General features: G+C 42.6%; 1 protein-coding gene across 1 annotated transcript in view; it reads right to left on the bottom strand.

Annotated features, from left to right (window-relative positions):
- SLC24A3 (solute carrier family 24 member 3) overlaps positions 1-27864 on the bottom strand; it is a 658266-nt gene that overhangs the window by 192940 nt on the left and 437462 nt on the right. Inside the window, exon 4 of the mRNA XM_004376430.2 lies at positions 119-193. Coding sequence (XP_004376487.2) covers positions 119-193 — 75 coding nt within the window. The remainder of the gene's footprint in view (positions 1-118; positions 194-27864) is intronic.

Consider the following 27864-nt stretch of genomic DNA (forward strand, 5'->3'; position numbering starts at 1 on the left):
CTGCAGGCGAGGGCACTCGCAGAATCTTGGCTGAGGGGCCAGGGCCTGCCTTGGGCCTGTGGGTCCTGAGGAGGAGTGGAACCTGGGGCTCAGGCACAAGGAGAGCAAAAGCACGTACCTCACAGATCTTCTCCAAAGAGGGCACGAAGAAGTCATCACACACAATGGCCAGTGCGTAGAACATGTACATGGCCTGAAAGAGAGGAGAGGAAAGGCAGGTGAAGTTGGTTAGGGCAGAGTGGTGGAGGAGAGGGTCAGGTCTTCCCCACAAGCCAGAGAGCTTCAGTAATGTCCTCCATCATGATGAACTCCACAGCTTACTCATAGTGAGGACCAAGTCTGCGAGGCCCTCCATGTGTGACCTGACCCTGGCTTCCTCTCTGCCCTCACTGTCTACTACTCTGCCCCTTGTCCATCTCCTTGTCCCCCACACACATCATGTAGTCTCACCTGGGATTTTTAGAATCCCAGGGCCCTTGAACTTGTTCCCTCTACCAGGGAACACTCTTCCCCAGGTGACACCTTGGTTCACTCCATCATGCCCATCAAGTGGCTGCTCAAATGTCAACCTAAGCAAAGGGCCTCGGACACCTCTCTCTCCCATTTTTCTCTATCCCACTTATCCTGCTTTATATTTCTTTATCACGCATATAAACATTACCTTGTTGCTGTCGAGTCGATTTCAACTCATGGTAATCCCATGTGTTACAGAGTAGAACTGCTCCATAGGGTTTTCTTGGCTGTAATCTTTGTGGAAGCAGTTAGCCAGTCCTTTCTTCCATGGAGCCACTAAGTGGCTTTGAACTGCCAACCTTTAGGTTAGCAGCTGACTGCAAACCAACTGCACTACCCAGTGACCTTATATAAACACTAGACATATTCTGTTCAACTTATTTATTTGTTGTCTGTCTCCCTGATTAGAAGTTCATGAGGAAATAAACTTTATCCATCTCATTTTCTGCTGTATCCCCAGCCTTAGCACAGACTCTGGATCATACCAAAACAAACAAAGAAACAAACCCATTGCCGATGAGTCACTTCTGACTCATAGCAACCCTAGAGGACAGAGTAGAACTGCCCCATAGGGTTTCTAAGGCCGCAAATCTTTATGGAAACAGACTACCACAACTTTCTCCCACAGAGTGGCTGGTGGGTCCCAGCCGCCAACCTTCTGGGTAGAAACCAACTGCTTACCCACTGCACCACCAGGGCTCCCTCCTGGTTCATAGTAGGTGCTTGCCTCCAAGTCTTTGGTCAGCTCTGGCCAAAGGGCATCCCTTGAAATTCTACCTTCTGACCAGAAATCACCTCTTCACCTTATCCCACTCATGTATCCAACCTCCAATCCTTCCTAACAAGACACCAGTTTTGTTCAAATATCCACCATGGCACCTCTGGAAGGTGACTCACCCTTCTCTCCAAAAGTAGATACTGACTGGTGTAGGCCAATCAGTGTGCAGTATTGCTCTAGTGATGGCTTTGTTTCAGGGGTGGGCATGTGACCTAAGCTAGCACAATCAAATGGAAGGAAGGGGCCTATAGCCCTTGCCAGAGGGAGAGGTTTCTCACCATCTGGGGCTAGATGTGGGCAAGGAATCTGGGAGCGCTAATATTGCTTCTGGCAGCCATATGGAGGGAAAACCTGACTTGAGATGAAACTGACCCTGAGTCAGACACCACCTGCGCCCTTAATGACATCGTTGCTTCTGGATTTCATAAAATAACAGAAGCATTGTTTAAGACAGTTTCATTTGGAGTTTCCCTGTTACTTGCAGCCCAAAGCGTCTCACAGAGGTAGTGACTCATCCTTCCAGTTCCAGCACCCTCAGTAGTGGACACCTCTCTCATTTTTTGATCTTCCAGCATCTTTTTCTTTTGAGAAATGTTCCATGGGTGGGAGCCTTCAGTCATACTTCCCCACCTCCCATACCACAGGGAGTAGGCACATGATCCAGGCTGGCTACCAGAATGCCCCATTCCCTGCCACACAGTTGCAGGTGGACAAAGGTCTGTTAGGGGACAAGCAGGTATTAATAGAGAAGCTGGGAGAGAGGTACTCTCTCCTTATGAGATAACCAGTGCTAAAGCTACCCAAGGCTGGAACTGAGGGAGGCTGCTGCCATATATACAAAGTCTACCTGAGAATGCAGCTTACACAGTAAGAAACCAAACCAAGACATGTGACAAGTAGAGAGAGAGAGAGAGACAGACACACTGGTACCCAATGGTACCATCTGAACACTGGCTCCAGCCTAGTCTAAAACAAAAATGGACTTTCCAATTTCATGAGCCAATAATATGCTTCCACATTTAAGCTAATTTGAGTTAATTTCTGTCACTTGAAACTGTCCTTATGAAGCCTTCTGTAACAACCCAAGCCTGAAATGATCCCTCTGCCTCTGACTCTAGCACTCATTTAGCCACCCATCCCCTCCCTCCTTGTTTCTTTTCACATGTACGTGTTTGGTCTCTTCAACCAGAATGGAAGATTCTAGAGTACATCCTAACACTTGATTCTGTGGAAATATCAGAAAAGTGCACAAAGATAAATGCACAGTGATATTCATTCCAAGACTGCAGATTTCAACACTGCTGATGTCAGATGGATCCTGGCTGAAAGCAGAGAACACCAGAAAGATATTTACCTGTGTTTTATTGACTATGAAAATGCATTAAACTGTGTGGATCATAACAAATTATGGATAACACTGCAAAGAATATGAATTACAGAACACTTAATTGTGTTCATGAGGAACCTGTACATAGACCAAGAGGCAGTCCCTCAAACAGAACAATGGGATACAGCATGGTTTAAAGTCAGGAAAGGTGTGTGTCAGGGTTGTATACTTTCACCATACTTATTCAATCTGTATGCTGAGCAAATAATCCAAGAAGCTGGACTATATGAAAAGAACGTGGCATCGGGATTGGAGGAAGACTCATTAACAACCTGCAATATGAAGATGACAATCTTGCTTGGTGAAAGTGAAGAGGACTTGAAGCACTTACTGATGAAGATCAAAGATCACAGCCTTCAGTATGGATTACACCTCAACATAAAGAAAACAAAAATCCTCATAACTGGACCAATAAGCAACATCATGATCAATGGAGAAAATATTGAAGTTGTCAAGGATTTCATTTTCAATCAACACCCATGGAAGCAGCAGTCAAGAAATCAAAAGACGCATTGCATTGGGCAAATCTGCTGCGAAAGACCTCTTTAAGTGTTAAAAAGCAAAGATGTCACCTTGAAGACTAAGGTGTACCTGACTCAAGCCATGGTGTTTTCAATCGTCTCATATGCATGTGAAAGCTGGACAACGAATAAGGAAGACTGAAGAAGAATGGGCGCCTTTGGATTATGGTGTTGGCGAAGAATATTGAATATACCATGGAATGCCAAAAGAATGAACAAATCTGTCTTGGAAGAAGTACAACCAGAATGCTCCTTAGAAGCGAGGATGGCAAGACTTTGTCTCATGTACTTTGGACATGTTATCAGGAGGGATCAGTCCCTTGAAAAGGACATCATGCCTGGTAAAGTGAGGGTCAGTGAAAAAGCGGAAGATCCTCAATGAGATGATTGACTCAGTGGCTGCAACAATGGGCTCAAGCATAACAACCATTGTGAGGATGACGCAGGACCAGGCAGTGTTTTGTTCTGTTGTACACAGGGTCACTATGGGTTGGAAATGACTCAACAGCACGCAACAACAACAATAAAATATACCATATTGGCTGGGTTGTATAAACTATGATTCATCATAAAATGAAATAATGGTAAAGAAAGACGGTATAGAGCTGTATTTAGTGACAAGGAAAGGCATTCGTGATACATTGCTAAATAAGAAATGTTATAAAATAGTATGCAATTGCTTTTTTGTTAAATTGTCTATGTATATATGTGTATACGTATATTACACCCACACACACACACACACACATTTGCATATAAGAGTTTGCAAGACCATTAAACAAGATAGAAGCTATGTTTCTCCTTCAGTTGGTGTGACTCTATCGGTATTTTATAATTCCCATCTGTATCTTCATGAGGATCCCTGGTGGTGCAGTGGTTAAGTGTTTGGCTGCTAATCGAAAGGTCAGCAGTCTGAACTCACCAGCTGCTCTGAGGGAGAAAGATGTGACAGTCTACTTCTGTAAAGATTACAGCCCTGTAAACCCTATTGGGCAGTTCTACTCTGTCCTATAGGGTCGCTAGGAGTTGGAATCGACTCGACAGCAATGTTTTTTTTTTTAATATCTGTATTTTCCTATTTTTCACCCTGATTTTGTATTTCTTGCATGATTTTTATAGGTGGTGGAGATTTCAGAAGTAAAGACTCCGTTTTACACTTTTCTAATCTCTGTGGAGCCTGGGAGGGCTGGCAGGCAGAGAAAGCTCAAAAGTAACTTTGCATTGATTCATCTATTCATAATCTGTACAAAATCATCTGCCTGTGGGTTTCTGAAATGTCAATTTTTAAAAAAATTAATGCTGAATGTGGATGAATCACAAAATACATTCCCATACTGAAATAGACTCAACCTCTCTTTTGCCATACAGGTCAGTTAATTTAATTACATGCAGGTTTTATCATTATTTTGGAAAGGATGCCCAAACTTAGTAATTGGAACCCAGGATAGCATATTTGTGAATTAACCAAGCTCTAAATAAGCTGTTCATAGCTGACATCTCAACACACTGAAACAGAGTCCATAGATCATCTCTCAGTACCAAAAAAAAAAACTAAACCCACTGCTGTCGAGTTAATTCTGACTCACAGCAAACCTAAAAGACAGAGTAGAGCTACCCAATAGGGTTTCCAAGGCTGTAATCTTTACAGAAGCAGACCGCCACATCTTTCTCCCTTGGAACAGCTGGTGGGTTCGAACTGCCAGCCTTCTGGTTAGCAGGCAACCTCTTAACTACTGCTCTACCAAAGCTCCATAAAGATTACAGCCTTGGAAACGCTATGAGGCAGTTCTAGTCTGTCCTATATGATCGCTATTAGTTGAAGTTGACTCGACAGCAACGGGTACTCTTTACAGAGGCAGACTGCTACATCTTTCTACAGCGGACCAGCTAGGGGGTTTGAACTCCCAACCTTTTCGTTGGCAGCCAAGTGCTTTAACTACTGCGCCAACAGGGCTCCTTCATCTCTCAATACATTCCAATATTACCTACTGATCTTGTTTAGAGACAAGAAGCTCCATCAAACACGTTGTAATATCAATACTTGGATTGGAACGCTAAATGAATAAATAAATCTGTCAGGCTCTCAGCACTTTCCAGGGTGATGGTTACTGAAAGTCACGTTAGTTCTCTTGCTCAAGGCAGTGTGTGGTGGGAACACCTCATCAATCAGGGCACCTTATTGACAAAGCCCATCTGGACACCTGGGCAGGACTGTACGGTGGTCGGCTCCTTTCTTGACACAAAGCGCCTCCTGCCCTCTATGGGGGACCTGGACCTTTGGTTACACAGCGCTGTTCTCACTCTCCACCGTGTTACTCACTGGAAAACTCATCCCCAGGGGAAAACCAACCAAACAATACAGGCAAACAGAGCCAAGAACAAATGCATCACGCAAATTCAAACTCGAAGATGCAGAAAGCCTCCTAGAAGTGTAATATTGATAGTGCTGCTGATATAGCGGGCACATGCATTTTGAAAAGTCAATCATTTTTAGATGAATTTGCACATTCCTATATTCCAATCAATTCTTCTTCTAGCTTCCTTTTTCATTATCCAACTTTCACATGCACATGAGGTAAATGGAAAGACCATGACTTATATCAGATGCACCTCACTCATCAAATTGACACCTTTGCTTTTAATGCATTCGAACTGTGGTGTCAGCAAAGAATACTGAGTATACATGGACTTCCAAAACAAGCAAACAACAAACAAACTACAACAACAACAAAAACCCTGAACAAATCAATCTCAAGAAATACAACCAGAATGCTTCTTACAAGCGAGGATGGTGAGACTTCAACTCGCTTATTTTGAACACGTCATCAGGAAAGACCAATTGCTAGAAAAGGACATCATGTTTGGTAAAACAGAAGGTTGGTGAAAACGAGGGAGACTCTGAGTGATGGATTGGCACAATAGTGACAACAATGGACTCAAACATAGCAATGATCATAAAGATGGCAGAGGAGCGGGCAACATTTTGTTCTGTTGTACATAAGGGCATCTTGAGTTAGAGCAGACTCAATAGCAACTAACAACAGTATTTCAAAATGATATAGTAATATCATGGATAATAATGATACTATTAATAATACCTTCCACTGTTTGTTGGGCCAGGAGTCCCAGACATGTTCTACATACTTTACAAGGCGTACCTCACTTTTTCCAACTCCTGTGGGAGCCAGGTAGTTACTGGTTCCATTTCCCATATGATTCAGAGATGTAAATGACTTGCCTGAGGACAGATGGCAGGACTCTCTTCCATGCCTTCCCAGGAAGCCCAGCTGCCTCCTTGTACAGGTCATTCTGAATTACCTATTTTCTAATTTCCAGCCCACCTACTAATAAGCTGTCTTCTCCAACTGCACAGAGGGAAAGACATTTTTTGTGGGGGCTGCCTGTCAGATTCATTGTTGTTCTTTATTAATACTATTAGTTTTACAAGGTGCACTGCAAAATACAAGACAGGTTTGAACTCTCAAAAGTGCTTGAGCTGGCCCAGTAGCCTGGGGCAGCCCGAATGGGCTGTGATGTGCCCTGGATCCGAGCCCACTGGCCAGGTTGCGGCAATCAGAACCAGGGAATGCATGGAAAGTTCTGAAAACGATGAGTGCAGTACATATGGAGAGGAGACAGAGGGGTTTATTTGAGCTTTAACTCAAGTCTCCGGACCACAGAGGTGTCTCTTTTTTCCTGTGACCTTCCCTGTGCCCTCAGGGTGGGAACCTGTCATTAAGCATTGACCATGTGCTACCTGGACTGTGAGCCACATTCTGGCCTACCTTTTCTTTAAAGGTAGCAGCTGTGTCGTTTACATACACCCTGTTCCAGGGAAGTCTTACATGGACTGAAGGCTCCATTTATAGGGAATGAGTGGTTTCCAAGAAGGGTGGTGTTCATGGAGTAGCTGGTGTCTCCTTTGTGCCTACGCAGCACTGACTGAGCACAAACAGCTACCGAAAGTCAGGCAGTCTGGGAAGAAGCCCAGGATAAGGTTAAGGATTTCAGGTCAAGCCTGGATTGGACACCACCTCCAGGCTGTGTGACCTTGAGTGGCTCTTCTTACCTCCTTAAACCTTCGAGTGAGACATTATAGCATGCTTTCCATCTAGCTTACAAGGCTGTTGTAAAGAGTAAATAGAAAGGACAGATCCAACTCATCATCCTTTCTTCCTGCCTTGAACTTGGTTGTGATGACTGGGATGGCAGCAGCCATTGTATGCCCATGAGACAACAAGCATGAAGGAACAAACCAGCATGCTGAGGGTGCTAGAGCCCCAAAGACACCATTCACTGGCTAAACAAATGCCAGAAACCATCTCCTGCTGCACTGTCTCTTACGTGAGAAAATGAATCCCCTATTTGCTTCAGCTACCAGTAGTAACAATTTCTATACCTGCAGCATGTACCTCCCTAACTGATACGGGGTATAGAGATTAATTCTTCTGGGCAGGGGCAGTGTAGTGAGGCCAGCAAAGCCTTCACAGAGGAACTGGCTATTGAAGTGGAATTCTGAAAAATAAACACTATCATGTCAGGCAGTTTCAAAGGTTGATGGGGATTAATAAAACTAGAGAACTTTGGCTACAGCAGTTGGACTGAAAAGTACCTAAGGTAACAGGAAATCATTGTGGTCTGTGACTTAATGGAGGTGAACAGACTCTCGCTGAAATGTCAATATACATAAGGGCTTCTGAGTTGTGAGGGCAAATGTATCTGAATGGCATGACATTAACCCTGCTGTTTTATGTGGCATCTACAGTCAGCGGTTTTCACAGACAATTTCTTTTTACTACATCATCTGCATTCACGTCGCTCTGTCTTTAATTTCAAAAAAGGTGGTGCTGGAGGAGCAGTTCCTAGGGAGATCCACAGCGCTCCGGCCGTGGTGGAAATTGTTCTAAGTCTCCCGGGGAATATGGTTTGAATAATAATTTTAAGAAACTTCTTTTTTTCTCTTCCGTATTTTTCATGGTTTAAAGTGACAGTGTATGATTAGGCCTGGAAAAAAGTTCCTTCTATTATAGTCATTTTCCCACCATAAAGGCTTTGTATCCAACGGCCTACGGTGCCTTGATAGCGCTGACCACACTTTCATTCTGGTACCACAACCGACATCATTTTTCTGGAAGCATTCACTGTCTTCAGTGACTAAAGACGATTAGCCTCAGCCCAGACTAGCATTCTAAACAAGAAAATCTGAGGGGTTGGGTTGCAGGGAGGAGGGATGCAGTGCATGCAATCGGTGCCCCAGTCCCCACCACGTTCTTCAGGCCTTATCATCTTATAGAGCCCTGGCAAACTTTCAGCCTCAACCTTCTTTAAGAGTTTTGATTTCATAACACAACCCAGTCAAGAAATGCTGAAAGCCACCAACCAGTGAGTGATGAGAGTTGGTGTATCAATACCCCAGCTCCCTTGCTCCCTGGTGGGGTAACTCTACACTGTCTCTCAGAGTCTCCCCAGTAGGATAAAGCTTCAAATGCCCATAGTGTTATACACTTTATTAGCAGCCTTCCCTTCCCTGCCCACTGCCCTACTCCTCTACTGACATTTTCCTTCACCTCCCAAATAACTACTTGCAATCAGCCTTATCTCAGAATCTGCTTCTGGGAGAACCCAAATTAAAGCAAGAAGGAATGGGTGAAGGAAGATTGCAGAGGAAATGAAATACAGTTCAAAACCAAGATGGGCCATTCTCCAAAACAACCATCTTTCTAGAGTCTAAGGGACTCTCCCTTGGTCCTCCCCATGATCATTTTGTCAATTGACATTCTGAAGGCTTTGGGAGCCATTGCCACTTGAAAATTTCATCTTGGAGGGGCTTAAATTATAAAGGGAATGAGTAGATGTTAAAGTAAACTGTGCCATTAGCATAAATCCTATAACTAAGTGGGGGTAATAATTCCTACCTCCTCTCAATATCCACTGAAGGAGAGGTCTGGGGACAAGACTGGTGTAGCTGGGCTGATGTCAAGGTGGGCACTGAATGAAAACGACTGATGTTCACAGGGTGTTCACTGTGTGCCAGGCACACATATGCCCCACTTCCCACACTGCAGCTGCAGGAGGGGGCACGAGGCTTCACCCAGCCTTACAGGTGGGAAACCAGAGGCACAGGGAAGTGGAGTGACTTGGCTCAGGTCACACAGCCAGAAAGTGTAGAGCAAGGATCTGCCTCCTAACCACCATACCACATAACATCTCAGGAAGAGAACTGTCTGTGCTCTGTTTGAGGAACGTCTGCTCCTCCAACCTCTACCAGGCCTCAAACCCCTCTGTGGAGACTCTCTTTAAGATGGGGGCCCTTTTTTTTTTCTTATTGAAAGTATTTCCTCTTTTTTTTTTCTTTTTAGTTGTACTTTAGATGAAGGTTTTACAGAACAAACTAGCTTCTCATTAAACGGTTAGTATACATATTGTTTTATGACATTGGTTAACAACCCCACGACATGTCAAACTCTCCCTTCTCGACCTTGGCTTCCCTATTACCAGCTTTTCTGTCCCCTCCTGCCTTCTAGTCCTTGCCCCTGGGCTGGTGTGCCCCCTTAGTCCTTTAGTTTCGTTTTGTTTTATGGGGCTGTCTAATCTTTGGCTGAAGGGTGAACCTCAGGAGTGACTTCATTACTGAGTTAAAGGGTGTCCAGGGGCCATACCCTTGGGGTTTCTCCAGTCTCTGTCAGGCCAGTAAGTCTGGTCATTTTTGTGAGTTAGAATTTTGTTCTACATTTTTCTCCAGCTTTGTCTGGGACCTTCTATTGTGATTCCTGTCAGAGCAGTCAGTGGTGGTACCCGGGCACCATCTAGTTGTACTGGACTCAGTCTGGTCGAGACTGTGGTAGCTGTGGTCCATTAGTCCTTTGGACTAATCTTTCCCTTGTGTCTTTAGTTTTCTTCATTCTCCTTTGTTCCTGAAAGGATGAGACCAGTGGAGTATCTTAGATGGCTGCTCACAAGCTTTTAAGACCCCAGATGCTACCCACCAAAATAGAATGTAGAACATTTTCTTTATAACTATGTTATGCCAATTGAGCTAGATGTTCTCCGAGATCATGGTCAAGATGGGGGCTCTTAACCTGAGGTCCATGAACAACTCCCCTCCCTCTAAAGCAGTCCTTAAAAGAATTCAGTTTGTTAATTAGGATAGGAGAAAATTACATCTTTGTTTTAACTAACCTCTAACTGAAGTTCAGCATTTTCTTCCATTATGAATATAGGCAATAAACCACAGAAGCATTGGCAAGACTTGGGAATATCACATTAGAGGTGCTGCAGTGACCTCAAAACTATCATTTATGCTCATCACTTCTTCAAAAATAGGTAGTTATTAGACCTGAAACAGCTCTGGTGGCTCAATGGTTAAAGCACTTGGCTGCTAACCTGAAGGTCGGCAGTTCGAGCCCACAAGCTGCTCCAAGGGAGAAAGATGTGGCAGTCTGCATCCATAAAGATTTACAGCCTTGGAAACCCTATGTGTCAGTTCTACTCTGTCCTATAGGGTCACTTTGAGTCAGAATTGACTCGACAGCAATTTTTTTTTTTTTTTTTAATTAGACCTGAGGCTAGTTCTTGTATTTAATTTAGTGATAAAGAATCATACACGTTACTATGTCACTGTATACTTTAATGTGTACCAGAGTTACCTGGAAAACTCATGCAAAATGAGGGTTCCCCAGCTCCCCTTCCAGAAGATCTATTCAGCAGGTCTAGGCTGGGACCCAGGTTGCTGGGATGCAGGTTGTCCAAGGGAACACACCTGGAGGGAGTCCTCATGCATTCCCTGGACTATTTTTTTACACAGGACCCCTAGAGAGAAAGTCAAGTCCAGAATAGTGGGAAGGCTGGAGTATCTGTCAGGGACAGAGCAGGAAATAGAAACCCACTCAAAAGCATTTAACCAAAGAGAGTTCTGTTTTAACTGCAGGGAATATAATGAAGGGCTTATTTATAGGGTGCAGTAGGGTTAAGGGAATCAACAAAGCCTGCTGAGGCACCTAGAGCCTAGCAATAATGGAGAGCTGTTACCACCCCTTGGCCTGAAGAGGCAGGGGAGGAACCAGTGTTACTGTAGCCTGGTGAGTATGGGGAAGGAGTTGCTCAACAGGACTGTAATCCTAGAGCCGGGCTAAGGGAAACAGCTGCTGCCAGAGCCCTGGAGAGCCAGGGAGGGAGCAGAGAGGAGGCGCACGGATCTCTCCCTCCTCCCACCACCTCATTTCCTGTGGCTCTTCCCATTGGTTGAACTGGAGGCCCAAGGACAAGGACACGGGAGCCCTGGAGATACAGTCCTTAGAGGTTGGTCTCTTAGGGTTCAGAGCAGTGGAGGGAAGAGTGGGCAACAGAAGCAGGGTTGCAAACCTAGGAAAACTTCTCAGCAATTCTGTGGAGGGATGGAAATGAGCAGGCAGCACAGATGGGAGAGGGGATCACAGGAGGAGAAGGGCATGGATAGGTGACACAATAGGTTCTTAAGACTAAGTTGACCATATATCCATCAAGACATCAACCCTTCATTACTTTCTTTTCTCCAATGAGGATTTACGAAGTCTTACAATGAGAACATACACCAATCAGACATTGGCCACTCCAGAGAATGCAAGTTCTTGGGCACCTCCCACTATCTAGTAGCCAAAGGATAGTTGTTTGAAGGTCACACAAAAGCTGCTAGACAGTCACACAAACCAGAAAAGTGTATTCAAGGTGACTAGATGGAGTGTCAGTAGTGTCTGCAAAATATGTAAACAGAGCATTTGATATTATAGCTAAACATAGAGCTATCCATTGGATTCTATGTGATCATAGAGGAGGGACACCTAACCTAGGTTTTAGAGAGTGAGGGAAAGGTATGATAAGATTATCTGGAGGAGGTGATACTTCTATTATATCTGAGCAGATGAATAGGGATTAACCAAGCAACAGAAAGAACTGGTTAGACAAGAGAACACCATGAGAGATTTGACAGATATGGTGTCATAAATTAACATGATCTGTGCTGAAAACTACATATTATTCACCATTGCTGGAGTATAAATTGTGAGTGAGGAAGCAGAGAAAGATGAGGCTGGAGGGATAGGCAAATGTCAGTTTGGGGAAGGCTTCATATGCAGTGCTGAGATATCTGGATGCGTACATGTAGACTGTCTGTCTTGAACAGGAATCACTGTTGATTCCACTAGATGCATCTAATGATGATGGCGATGATGAAAGTGCTGACAGTAGTAATGATGATGGTTGTGATGGTGACTGTCTTAGTCATCTAGTGCTGCTCTAACAAAAGTACCACAAATGGACGGCTTTAACAGAGAGAAATTTATTTTCTCACAGTCTAGTAGGCTAGAAGTCCAAATTCAGGGCATCAGCTCCAGGGAAGGCTTTCTCTCTCTGTCAGCTCTAGAGGAAGGTCGTTGTCATCATCAGTCTTCCCCTGGACTAGGAGCTTTTCTTTGTAGGAACCTCATGCCCAAAGGATGCGCTCTGCTCCTGGTGCTTCTTTCCTGGTGGTGTGAGGTCCCCAACTCTCTGCTTGCTTCCCTTTCCTTTTATCTCTTGAGAGAGAAAAGGTGGTGCAAGCCACACCCCAGGGAAACTCCCTTTACGTTGTATCAGGAATGTGATCTGGGTAAGGGTGGTGTTACAATTCCACCCTAATCATCTTTAACATAAAATTACAATCACAAAATGGAGGACAACCACACAATACCCCCGGGAATCATGGCCCAGTCAAATTGATACATTTTTGGGGGGACAAAATTCAATCCACGACAGTGACGGTGGTAATGAAGATGATGATGATGTCACAGCTCCCAGTCTTGGCTCTAACCCTAATTCCTTTCAGCAGGAAGAGAGGAAGAATGGTGGGAAGGCTCAGAATGCCCAATGACTTGTAGAGTCCTCATGACCTCTCATGCCTCCTTAGATTCTTCCTCTCCCACTTCTCAAAGACACTCTCCCTCCCTCCGCGCTCTCCCACTGACCTAAACCTGAACCCCACTGGCACACTCTGTAGGAGTCCCACAAGTCCCATGTAAAGACGGCCGACAGGGCCTTGTCTACCAGCACTGGCCTCTCCCTCTTCAGGCTCAGCTGAGAAAATGAGGACAATGACTTCTATCCAGTAGTGTATTCTAGATATTATGTAACTTAACTTTTCTGGAGGACTTTGATGACCTAAACACAGCTCTTCTATTTAGGCATTTCAAAATTTACTCACCTATCTGCAAGAAAAGGAGCCCTGGTGGCGCAATGATTAAGCGCTTGCCTGCTAACCAAAAGGTTGGTGAGGCGGTTCTACTCTCTTACATAGGATAACTACGAGTCAAAATTGACTTGATGGCCCCCAACAACAACCTGCAAGATGGTGGAACTCGTCACTTCAAGGTTGGTAGGAAATCTGCTTCTTGCCTACCAGTTTTTATTAGTAACCTGAGTTGAGCCTTTCTCAGGAAAACCACAATAGGGTAGGAATTTTCATGTTAGAGTTAGAGCTAAGCTTATTGCACAATACTATGCCTTTAAGGATACCAGGCTGGTTAAAGTTATCAAGACATTTGCGTTCTTGCCTTTCTGTCATTTTCTTGTTATTCTCTCTCCAAACACAGTCTTGGGAGCTGGTGGGCACCGCCACTGCCAGACAACATCAAACAATGGAACTGCAAGCCAATCACAGAAGAGCAACTAGGCCTTCCAAAAACAGAACAGGCCTGCAATTTGAGCAGCCCAGGCAGGCTCATAATTTGGCACCTCTTCAAACCCATATTCTTTAAATATTACTCAACATTTATTTAGTGGAGGAGGGAGGAGAAAACTAATCTTCTATTAATAAAAAAATGTATATAGAAACAAAGCCTCTTACTAACTTATTTCCACTGGTGCAAGCACAGTCAATGCTCTGAAAAATGCTCTGCAAAACTTGGTCCTGTTTTTCTGTAACTGTTGCTCTCTTTCAAGTTTTTTCTGTGATTTTCTGAAGTAGGCAACTTCTTGTTAGTGAATTAAAAGTTTTAATATTTAGATAGTAAAGCACATTTTATTTAACTTAGGTAAATACTATGGTGGCATGCAGTGTTCAATTTTAAAATTCAGCTGTCTGGGACTATGTGAGCACTCACAAAATACACGTAATAGAGATGGGCCAGCGGGATAAAGAAGCAGGGGGATTCTTTTATTTCTCTTTCAGGTGGCTGTTTGTGTCTGGCAGCAAGGGTCGACTTACTTGCCTTCAGTCCTGTAAGGACTTGTGCCGTGTGGAATCTTGAGTTAAGCAGCACTGTATTCCCAGTTTATGACAGTGGTGGATCAGCACCCTGAGAAGGTGCTCAGATGGCCACCTGCAGTCCAGCTTTGAACACCCAGCTGAAAGCCATGGCCACGTTCCCAGGGGGGGTCACTTCCTCGCCTGAGTGTCTTTACTCTGTATGATTGCCATGGCTGACCTTGTCTTATAGGAGCTGCCCCTGGTGAGAAGGGCATTTCCTATTAGTGCTGATGGGCTGCAGGGTCATCCAGGACCCCTAACTTGGTCCTGCCTGTGATCAGTGTGAACGGCTCACCAGCTGGATGGTGGTGGTTAGGGGACCAGTCTGGGGCTGTGTGTGTAAATGAATAAAGGTTGTGAGGGACTTAAATCTGACCTTGGTTTTATTGCATAAGATCTAGGGCAGCTAACCAAGCCATACTACAGTATTTTCAACTTCATACTTTAATGACAATCCATTAAAATAATTACCAGATGATAACTATAGACTTTTCACTAGCAGGTTCAAACCTCTCTTGTCAGACAATTAGCTTAGGGCACATGGCCTCCTTCCCCTCTGTGGCTGACGTGAGCTGACTTGATGCTCAGGGTTATTCCAGGGACTCCTCGGTACCTAGAAATCAGTAAAAATGACTGCCGATCTCAAAGTCTGTCCCTCTTGCAATCTGTCCACCTGGTGTGCCCTAGAAAGCAATCAGGGGCTCAAGAGAAAGATGCTCTCGGACCTTTCTATTGAAAGTCCTCTCTTGCTAGAGAAACAATGTGAGATGCTCTCACTGTGCATGAGAAGGACCAGCTCTTGCTGCAGTTTGTAGATGCTGACATCAAAGTTCGGAGCTGTGGCTTCAAGGCAGAGAGCTAAAATTAATCATGCTTTTAGTTACTTCCCCCAGGGTTAAGAAAAACCAAAAAGCAGAGTTGCAGATAAAAACTCAGGATATCATTTAAAGGCATGGGTGTCAAGCTTGCTAAACTCCAGGAGAAATAAATTCCCCAGGGGTTACTAAGGGACTGGAGAGCAGTGGAATATTTGAGTTTTTGTAGTTTCCTTGTGAACTTTACAAAACAGGAGTGGAAGATATTTGCCAGATGGTTACTCCTGCTCTTCCCCAGTGTGAATAAGAGTGGAGGCAGCGACGACTCAGTGGCTGTGAAGCAGGAATCAGACGGCCTGGGTCTACATCTCAGCTTGTGTTCCTAGGTGAGTATTTTAACTTCACTAAAGATTCAGTTTTCCACAAGACTAATGGGGCACAACAGTCCAGGGACAAGGACTAGAAGGCAGGAAGGGACAGGAAAGCTGGAAATAGGGAAACCAAGGTTGAGAAGGGACAGTTGACATATCATGGGGTTGTTAACCATTGTCACAAAACAATATGTGTACTAACTGTTTAATGAGAAAGTATTTGTTCTATAAACCTTTATCTAAAGTACAATTTTAAAAAAAAGATTCAGTTTTCCTTGTCTATAAAATAGGACAAATAATAGTATTTACCGGATATAGTTGTTTTGATGAATAAAGTAAATAAATGCATGTAAAATTCTTGGTAGGATGGCTGGAATGTTACAAGCATTCAATAAATGTTAGCTAATATTATTGCTGCTAGGATCATCATTTTATTCAACTTCTTAGAAAAGTAGGAAGAACTAAACCAAAATAGACTTAGGACATTTCTCATACTCTCTACAAAGACACAAAAAACAGTTAGTGGGCTCATCCCTCTTTCAACTTCATCTGTGGGGCCGCCTATATAGAAGCAGACAAACAGGAATGGTTTGCTGTAGAGCCTGATTTCCTTTTCTTCTCTTGTCTCACAAGTGTTTTTGCCCATACTAGGAAACCCAAGCCTTCACATTCCAAAAAACACGATTTCGGATTCCCCAGTGGTCAATGGGAATGGACAACACAATGGTAAAATCCAACCCACCACTGGATCTGATGTTAATTACAATTAAAAGCAGGTGGTATCTAAACCTAGGCCCATGTGTTCCATGTCTGTGAGAAGTTTCCTCAGTGGAGAAAACAGAGCCATAGCCAACTTCATTTTGCCCCCAGAATGACTGGGCTTTTGCAATTTAAAAAAAAAAAAATTATTATTTTTCATGATAAGATTTTTTCTGATCTACATAGCTACAGAAATGGTAAGTCCGACTTCCAAACAAGGAAATGGTCAGTAGGAATACCTCAGGAACATAGACTTGAGCTCAAGACACTACCAAAAGTGAGATAATCTGGAGACAAGAAAATACTTGAATATGACTTGTCCATTGGTTTGTGAAACACCTCCGCCACACACACACACACACACACACACACACTCACACATAGTCCCAAGTATTAACTAGCCTAGACGAGAAAATTATTTGATTGAATTCTATTTCTCATCCTTATATTATCTGTCCTTTTAAGAACTGACAAAAAGTAATTTTCCCTTCTTTGAAGAAAACAAAATATACTGATTAAGCGCAAGGAGAATGAACTCCATAGTTTCTGAAGAGAACACCACTGTCACTAGGATTTGGTCAGATGGAGACTTTTAATCCACTGATTAAATAATAGAAAAATCACCTCAGAGTTACCACATTATATTACTCAAATGGCCCATTTTCAACAACAACAAAAGAAATCACAATGCACACAGAGAAACAGTCCCATTTTCAAAGGAACCAAATAAAGCAACAGAAACGATCACTGAGAAAGCCAAGACATGAATTTAATAGATAAAGATTTTAAAACAACTATCTTAAATATGCTGAAAGAGCTAAAGGAAAACATGGACAAAAAACAAAAGGAAATCAGGACAACAATCTATGAACAAAACGAGAGTATCAAGAGACAGAAATTATAAAAAGGGATCAAACTGAAATACTGGAGTTGAAAGGTACAATAACTGAAATTTAAAAAAGAATTCACTAGAGGTGCTCAACAGCAGATTTGAGCTGGCAGAAGAATCAGTAAATTTGAAGATAGGACAATTAGAATGATCCAATCTGAGGAAAGAAAGAAAAGAATAAAGAAAAATTAACAAATCCTAAGGGACCTGTGGGTAACCATCAAGTGGACCAACATATGCATTATGGGAGTCCCAGAAGGAAGAGAGAGAGAAAAAGGGGCAGAAAGACTATTTGAAGAAATAATGATAATTACCTTATTCAATATATATAAAGAACTATTACAATCAATAAGAAGAAGACAAGCCAATTAAAAATGGCCAAAATATTTGAGCAGACACTTCACCAAAAAACATAAATGAATGATCAACAAGCTGTTGAAAAAGTGCTCAACATCATTGGTTATTAAGGAAATTTAAATAAACACACTGAGATACTTCTATAAACTCATCTGAATGGCTAAAGACTGAAAATATCAAGTATTGGCAAGAATGTGGAGCAACTGGGATGCTCATATATTTCTGCTGGGAATGTAAAAACATACATTTATGTTGGAAAATAGTTTCAGTTTCCTATAAAATTCAACATACACTTACAAACCACACCTAGCTATTTACCCAAAAGAAATAAAAACATCTGTAGACACTAAGTATTGTACATTACTGTTCATAGTAGCTTTATTAATAATAAGCCCAAACTAGAAACAATCCAGATATCCACTAACTGGTGGTACATCTGTACAATGAAATTCTACTCAGCAATAAAAAGGAATGAACTCCATCTATATATACAACACATACATACAACAAAATGAATGGATCTCAAAAGTATTATGCTAAAAGACCGAGGTTAATATCACCAGTAATAAGACATACCAACATTACATACTCCTGATCTGATATCCCGAAAAGAACACATCACTTCTGTAGCATTCCTGCTGAAGATGCATAACCTCAATTAAATCATGAGAAAATACAAGACAAACCCAAAATGGCCTGGACTCGTCAAAATTGTGAAGGTCATGAAAAATAAGCAAACATTGAGGAACTGTCACAGATTGGAGGCAACGAAGGAGATGTAACAACCAAATGCAGTGTGGGATTTGGGGTTGTACCAAAAAGACTAGATTAGAGGAAGAACTGGTGAAATTTTAGTAAGGCCCGTAAATTGGTTAATAGTATTGTATCAATGTTAACTTCTTGGTTTTGTTAACTGTACTATGGTTATATAAGATGTTAACATTAGAGGAAGTCAGGTGAAGGCTATACAGGATATTTCTGTATTATTTTTGAAGGTCTTCTGTAAGTCTAAATTATTTCAAAATAAAAATTTAATAAAACAGTGCATTTTTTGGTATGCAAATTATATATCAATAAACTAATTCAAAAAATAAGTAGGTTCACGTTTTTCATACTGTAATCCAGAGAGCCTGGGTGTCTCTAGAGGAATCTGAAAGGAAGGAATAATATGCACAAGGAAGTTCCATCCTCATTTCCCTTCCCATTCTTTACCTTCCACCACCCGTCTATCAGTTTGTTGTACTGTGGTAGCTAGCATGCTGCTATAGATATGCAACCAGCATTTCAAATACCAGCTGTGTCACCCATGGTGGATAGGTTTTAGCAGAGCATCTAGACTACGACAGACTAGGAAGAAAGGTTTGGTAATCTACTTCCGAAAATTAGCCAAAGAGAAACCTATGGATCACAACAGAATATTGTCCAATACAGTGCTGGAAGATGAGCCCCCTAGGTTGGAAAGCTCTTAAAATATATAGTGGCTGCAACAATGGACTTGAGTGTACCAACAATCATACACAGCACTGGGCAACACTTTGTTTTGTTGTATATGGGGTTGCCATGAGTTGAAGCCAACTCGACAGCAATGAACAACTAACAACAACCCCTACCTTAGGTCATGCTTTAATCCAAACAACTTCATTTTAATCTGTTACACAAATGTACACACACACACATCTACACACACATTTATTTATTCTATTTATGATTTCATCAAAAAGGGGATATTATTGCTAAGAATCTTCTTAATTTTTAATAGGATTATATTTAGAAACATTTAATTTAGGTCTAATTTTTTTTCAGAAACGCATTTTTAAGAAAAATGGAAGTGGGCAAGTTATTTTGGAGATGGCTGCTGAGTTTGACATGGATATGTCCATAGATGGACACAGTGGTGAGCTGGGAAACGTTTAATAACTGACACTCTGAACAACAACAAAAAAAGATCTGATTTGTAGCATTTGATGGTTTCCATGGTGTAAATCTGACTACCATGGCTGATTTCAGGCTACTAACATGATGATGCCCCCACGTGTCTGTCAGTTTGTTGTACTGTGGGGGCTTTCTTGTTGCAGTGATGCTGGAAGCTATGCCACTGGTATTCAAATACATGTAGGGTCACCCATGGCAGACAGGTTTCAGCTGAGCTTCCAGACTAAGACAGACTAGGAAGAAGGACCTGGCGGTCTACTTCTGAAAAGAATTAGCCAGTGAAAACCTTATGAAAGCAGCAGAACATTGTCTGATATAGTGCTGGAAGATGAGCCCCTTAGGTTGGAAGGCACTCAAAATACAACTGGGGAAGAGCTGCCTTCTCAGAGTAGAGTCGACCTTAATGACATGGATGGAGTCAAGTTTTTGGGACCTTCATTTGCTGATGTGGAATGACTCAATAGGAGAAGAAACAGCTGCAAACATCCATTAATAACTGGAACGTGGAATAGACGAAGTATGAATCTAGGAAAATTGGAAATTGTCAAAAATGAAATGGAACACATACACATTGATATCCTAGGCTTTAGTATGCTGAAATGGACTGGTATTGGCCATTTTGAATTGGACAATCACATGGTCTACTATGCCAGGAATGACAACTTGAAGAGGAATGGCATTGCATTCAACATCAAAAAGAACATTTCAAGATCTATCCTGAAGTACAATGCTGTCAGTGATAGGATAATATCCATATGCCTACAAGGAAGACCAGCTAATATGACTATTATTCAAATTTACGACCAACCACTAAAGCCAATGATGAAGAAATTGAAGATTTTTACCAACTTCTGCAGTTTGAGATTGATCAAGCATGCAGTCAGGATGCAGTGATAATTACTTGTGACTGGAATGTGAAAGTTGGAAACAAAGAAGAAAGCTCAGTAGCTGGAAAATATGGCCTTGGTGATAGAAACAATGCTGGAGACGGAATGATACAATATTCCAAGACCAATGACTTCTTCATTGCAAATACCTTTTTTCAACAACATAAATGGCGACTATACACATTGACCTTGCCAGATGGAATACACAGGAATCAAATCGACTACATTTACGGAAAGAGGCGATGGAAAACCTCAATATCATTAGTCAGAACAAGGCCAGGGGCTGACTTCAGAACAGACCATCAACTGCGCATATGCAAGTTCAAGCTGAAACTGAAGAAAATCAGAACAAGTCCACAAGAACCAAAATATGACCTTGACTCTACCCCACCTGAATTTAGAGATCATCTCAAGAATAGATTTGACACGTTGAACAGGAAAGACCGAAGACCAGATGAGTTGTGGAATGACATCAAGGACATCATACATGAAAAAAGCAAGAGAAAGGAAAGAAAGAAAAGACCAAAGTGGATGTCAGAAGAGACTTGGAAACCTGCTCTTGACCACTGAGTAGCTAAACTGAAAGGAAGAAATGATGAAGTAAAAGAGCCAAACAGAAGATTTCAAAGGGCAGCTCAAGAAGACAAAGTAAAGTATTATAATGACATGCGCAAACATCTGGAGTTAGAAAACCAAAAGGGAAGAACACGCTTGGCATTTCTCAGCCTGAAAGAACTGAAGAAAAAATCCAAGCCCTGAGTTGCAATACTGAAGGATTCTATGGGGAAAATATTAAACGACCTAGGAAGCATCAAAAGAAGATGGAAGAAATACAAAGAGCCACTGTTCCAAAAAGAATTGGTCAATCTTCAACCATTTCAGGAAATAGCATATGATCAGGAAACGATGGTACTGAAAGAAGAAGTACAAGCTGCACTGAAGTCATTGGTGAAAAACAAAGCTCCAAGAATTGATGGAATACCAATTGAGATGTTTCAACAAACAGATGCAGCAGTGGAAGTGCTCACTTGTCTATGCCAAGACATTTGGAAGACAGCTGCCTGGACAATCGACTGGAAGAGATCCATATTTATGCCTATTCCCAATGAAGGTGATCTAACTGAATGCAGAAATTATTGAACAATATTATTAATATCACATGCAAGTAAAATTTTACTGAAGATCATTCAAAAGTGGCCGTAGCAGTATATCAACAGGGAACTGCCAGAAATTCAAGCAGAATTCAGAAGAGGACGTGGAACCAGGGATATCATTGCTGATGTCAGATGGATGCTGGCTGAAAGCACAGAATACCAGGAAGATGTTTACCTGTGTTTTATTGACTATGCAAAGGCATTTGACTATGTAGATCTTAACAAATTATGGATAACGTTGCAAAGAATGGGAATTCCAGAACACTTAATTGTGCTCATGAGGAACCTGTACATAGACCTAGAAGGAGTCGTTCAAACAGAACAAGGGGATACTGTGGGGTTTAAAGTCAGGAAAGGTGTGTGTCAGGGTTGTATCCTTTCACAGTATTTACTAATCTGTATGCTGAGCAAATAATCCAAGAAGCTGCAGTATATGAAGAAGAATGGGGCATCAGGATTGGAGGAAGACTCATTAACAACCTGCAACATGCAGATGACACAACCTTGCTTGCTGGAAGTGAAGAGGACTTGAAGCACTTACTGATGAAGATCAAAGACCACAGCCTTCAGTCTGGATTATACCTCAACATAAAGAAAAAAAAAAAAAATCCTCAAAACTGGACCAGTAAGCAACATCAAGATAACGGAGAAAATACTGAAGTTGTCAAGGATTTTACTTGGATCCACAATCAACACCCATGGAAGCAGCAGTCAAGAAATCAAAAGACGCATTGCATTGGGCAAATCTGCTGCAAAAGACTTCTTTAAAGCATTAAAAAGCAAAGATGTCACCTTGAAGACTAAGACTCAAGCCATGATATTTTCAATCGCCTCATATGCATGGGTTTTAGGAAGTGTAGGGGAATATTCAACTCCCATAAGCCATCTGCAGACCTAACGATTGCATGGGCTTTTCTAATTAGGCCTCTTTTTCTGTAACTTTGGATTTTTAAGTTCAGTAAGAATGTAGCACATTTGATGCATTGCATTGGGCAAATCTGCTGCAAAAGACCTCTTTAAAGTGTTAAAAAGCAAAAATGTCACTTTGAGGACTAAGGTGCGCCTGTCCCAAGCCATGGTGTTTTCAATCGCTTCGTATGCATGGGAAAGCTGGACAATGAATAAGGAAGACTGAAGAAGAATTGGTGCCTTTGAATTATGGTGTTGGCAAAGAATATTGAATATACCATGGACTGCCAGAAGAATAGACAAATCTGTCTTGGAAGCAGTACAGCCAGAATGCTCCTTAGAAGCAAGGATGGCCAGACTTCATCTTATGTACTTTGGGCACATTGTCAGGAGGGATCATTCCCTGGAGAAGAACATGTTTGGGAGAGTAGAGGGTCAGTGAAAATGAGGAAGGCTCTCAACGAGACAGATTGACGCAGTGGTTGCAACAGTGGGCTCAAGCATAACAATGATTTTTGAGGCTGGCACAGGACTGGGCAGTGTTTCATTCTGTTATACGCTGGGTAGCTATGAGTCGGAACCAACTCGCCAGGGCCTAACAACTACAACAAGAATGTAGCACAGCCTTGTCTGTGAGAGAAAATACAGAGGAAGAATAACATGAAACTAATCACTTGGGAATCTTGGGAAAAGGTGTCCCAACCAGGTATCCCAGCCTTGTTGCAGAAGTGCGTTACATCTGAGTTGCTTGAGCTGCGAAGCTAAAGTTGTCTGTTTTTTTTTTTTTTTTTTAAACCCTCTGGTCATTACAGCAACATTTTTACACTCCAGCTAAAAACAATGCCTCCTTCTCAGTGCGACACAACTTTTTAGGATTTGGAGAAGAAAACCCACACTTATTAAGTGGTTTAACTCAATGGTGAAATGTTTCAGCTGACTCTGATTCTCTACCAATTTGAGTGATGGGCAGGGAAGAGGACAATTTAATAAGACATGCTGATAATTAACACCATGACCAACTTTCCCACTAGAAAAATTTGCCAGAGGAACAGAGCTTTATTTTTGGACTTTACTTATGCCAAAGGCGCAACTTTTGATGTCCATCGCGAGGCTTCTGGTGCATATTAGTGGCTGCCAGCACTTATTTCGCTTGAGTTGTTGAAATCCTCAGTGTATGTGCCATACAGAAACCAAAAACCAAACCCACTGCCATCCAATCGATTCCATCTCATAGTGACCCTATAGGACAGAGTAGAACTGTCCCCTAGGGTTTCCAAGAGGTAGCTGGTGGATTCAAACTGCTGACCTTTTGGTTAGCAGCCAAGCTCTAACCACTGCGCCACTAGGGCTCGGGTCCTTTAAAACTCGGAGTTATTCACCACTCCCTCTAGTCACTTACAGGATAATTTCTGGGGACTCTGTTTTCCCAGGCATAAGAAAAAGGAACTGACTTGATGGGGTCCTCTCCTGTTCGGATATGCTTCATTCTACAGATGAGAAACTGAGGCCCACTGAGGAAGGACTGTACTTGCCTTGAGGGCTGGAGCAAGTCAATGGGGTCGTCAAGGCAGAAGTGGGTCTCCAGGCAACTCTCTAGACCACTGGTTTTGATAATACTGCCTGGAGTAATTTGTGGAGTCCCTGAGTGGTACAAACAGTTAACACACTTGGCTGTTAACCAAAAGGCTGGAGGTTCAGTCCACTCAGAGGTGCCACAGAAGAAAGGCCTGGTGATTATATCTGAAAAATTAGGCATTGAAAACCCTGTGGAGTACAGTTCTACTTTGACATGCATGCATGGGGTCACCATGAGTCAGAGTTGACTTGACAGCAACTAGTTTTTTTTTTTTTTTTGAAGTAATTTGCAATTATCTTCTGTTCTGGGTTAGCCATATACCAATTTTTCTTTTGCGGTGCAGTGCTGAGAATAATTAATGGAGGAAGAAAAATGGCCATTCTTAAACTATGCATCCAACAGATTGAAATTGGATGGTAGGATTTCTCTTCCATCCATGTTCCTTGGCTTCAATTTCCTTTATTTAAGTCATGGCAAATCAGCACCAGGGGCCTCTGAAACAATCTGCTTTTGCTCCTGCCTCTGAGCTTCACCAGGATCAAGGGATGTTCACTGTTCCTTGGTATCCCTTAGGCAGGTGGCTTACTTATCATTAGCAGGCACAGGGATTTTTCTCCTCATGAGTCTCTGAGCTAAACAGGAAGCATGGGTATTACTCTTTTTCACGGCTGCTACATCCTATTTGGGGATATATTAATGCTGTGGTTTGCTGAGGCTATGGAGAACGCAAAAGTTGGCTTTCAAAAATTGCAAAGAATTAGAAATTCAAGCTCCCCTACCTAACTGGAACAAAGGTATCTTTGCTTAATCCAAGTGTGTCTGAGGACAGTTTTTAGCAAAACTTTACAGGGCACCTTTAATTCCGCCCTGATAAACCTCAGGATTCTTTCTCCGTTGCCATCACAACCCTCCCCCAAACCAGGAAGGATGGTTTGGTCATCACAGGCATTGGCAACATCCAGACCTTTCTCACCCTCTGTCTGGCTTCTCCACTGGGTTTTCTATCCCCCTTTTCACTTGCCCAGTCTGCTACAATCCAGGACATTCAGAAAATTTAGATACACCCTTGGAATTCTGTAAGGTTATCTCAGCTCCACCTCACTGCCTCTGGATCCCCTGATGTATGACTCTGGGTGAGGGAAGGTAAGAAAAGAAAGGAGCTACTATTTGTGGACCTCCTGCTACAGGTGAGGTATTGCACTAGAGGCTTCTGCAAGGTTTTCTACTTAGGTTTAGCAACAACCTCCATTAAACAGACATCATCAGAAGCACCATTTTACAGACAAGGAAACTGGGGCTCATGGACATTACGTTACTGCCCAAGGACCTACAGCCAGGACTTGAACTCTAAGTCCAGTGTGATTTTTACCCTCACAACACTTTCCCTCCACTTTCCTCTTCTCCTCTCCCCAAATTTTGCTAGAAGCAGTTCCAGAGCAGTGCTTTCTGTCAAAGAGAAATATGCTAGCTACATATGCAATTTAACCTTTTTAGTAGCTACTTCAAAAAAGTAAAAAGAGACAGATGAAATTAATTTTAACTATATATTTTATTTTATTTACAGGTGAGGTAAAGGTGGCGAAGTAGTCAGATGCTTCCAGTGGTCCCTCTTACAACAAAGACCTGAAAAAACAAGTGAATCAATTACTTATGACAGTCTAGGAATCCTGAACATCAAAGGCAAAGCTGAAGAATCAGACTGAGTGGCAGGGGGAGGGAGAGACGGTTCCAAAGCAGCAAGGAGTTGCCAGAACTGACCTGGCGGGAGCTGGAGCCCTTCAGGCCAGATCAGCTCATGGTACATGGTGAGGCAAGCAGCGGCACTCGGGAGGTGTTTTCCACATTGAGAAAGACCCAGCGGCAGAGTCTACTCAGCCATCCAGAACCAGTGAGAAGCAGCCCTCAATTGGCGAAAGATAAGTACTTGCATCTGGCCTACCACATGGATCAAAAACACCCCTTTTTGGGAAAAACCTCTCTCCCATTTACCTCCCTGCTCCCTGCTCTGCACTGGACCCAGGACAGCTTTAGCAACAGCCAAATTCCCTGGGCCAGAAGTAGGACCTGTCATGTGCCCCAAGCCATTCTCCTGGCCTTGGAGAGGGAACAAATTAACAAATGGGGAAAAATAATCTGCCGGCTCCCCTAAGCCAGGAACTCAGCGTAGGAACAGCTCCTCTGCCTAGGCACAGTCATAGGGGTCCACAGACTTTGAATGCCTTTCCCCCTGCAGAGACTTGTGTGGGCCCATCTCAATAGCGTAGGCCCTCATTACCACAGTACAACAGGGTATATACCTGAAGTCTAACTTCAACTGTTTCAGCTGTAAAGTGGCAGGTTTGTGACATTTGACACTGCTCTGCCCATTAAGCAGGGTCTTCACCTACCCACATCAGGGGCCTGAGGACTGGTGGCTCCACCCACACCACCCAGCCACCTGTGACAGTGGCCCAAGCATAAGCGGTTCCCCCACCGCCCCAGTCCTTAGAGCTAACAGCATTGGGTGCTCATAGTCCAGATGCAAAACCCACCCACCTACGCACTCTAGGGAACAAGGACACGCTTTCTTCCCAGACACTCAGGGGTGGCTGTCAGCCCCCTGCCTTGCTCAGTGTGTGACCTCCTGCTGCAGCCGGATGCCTATGCCTACACCCATCACCTATGTCTGTCTAGGACTGTAAGTGACAGCCTGTACCACACACTTGGTGGCTGACTACCTGGTCACTTGAGTTGAATCCATACAAGAGGAGTGGGCAGACTCCTGAGCTCACATACTGAGTGGCAGATCTGGCCACCTGGTGGCAGGACATTGGAGCTTAAGGGGCTCCAGTGATCGGGCTAGCTCACATGAGCAGCCTATTTGGACATATCAAAACAAAACAAAACAAGATGCTAGGACACAGTAAGCAAACATAAAATAAATGAATATAATAACTTATTGATGGCTCAGAGACAACGGTCAATATCAAATCACATAAAGAGGCAGACCATGATGGCTTCAGCAAGCTCCCAAAATAAAGAATCTAGAAATTTTCCAGAGGAAGAGAATTTCTTGGAATTAAAGGAGGCAGAATACAAAAGATTAATATACAGAACTCTTCAAGGGATCAGGAAGGAGATCATATAAAATGCAGAACACGCAATAGAGGAACTTAAGAAGATTAGAGAAGAACATAATGACAAATTTAACAGGCTGCAAGAATCCATAGAGAGACAGCCATCAGAATCCAGAAGATTAGCAATAAAATTTCAGAATTAGACAACTCAATAGAAAGTCAAAGGAGCAGAACTGAGGCACTGGAAGTCAGAATTAGTGAGACTGAAGATAAAGCACTTGACACCAACTTATTTGAGGAAAAATCAGATATAAGGATTAAAAAAATGAAGAAACCCTAAGAATTATGTGGAATTCTATCAAGAGGAATAACCTACAAGTGACTGGAGTACCAGAACAGGGGGGATAACAGAAAATACAGAGAGAATTGTTGAAGATTTGTTGGCAGAAAACTTCCCTGATATTGTGAAAGATGAGAAGATCTATCCAAGATGCTCATCGAACCCCACATAAAGTAGGTCTCAAAAGAAAGTTAGCAAGACATATTATAATCAAACTTGTCAAAACCAAAGATAAAGAGAGAATTTTAAGAGCAGCTAGGGATAAACGAAAAGTCATCTACAAAGGAGAGTCAATAAGACTAGGCTCGGACTACTCAGCAGAAACCATGCAGGGAAGAAGGCAATGGGATGACATATATAAAG

Source organism: Trichechus manatus, unplaced genomic scaffold, assembly GCF_000243295.1.
Source record: "Trichechus manatus latirostris isolate Lorelei unplaced genomic scaffold, TriManLat1.0 scaffold00042, whole genome shotgun sequence".
Lineage (NCBI taxonomy): Eukaryota > Metazoa > Chordata > Mammalia > Sirenia > Trichechidae > Trichechus > Trichechus manatus.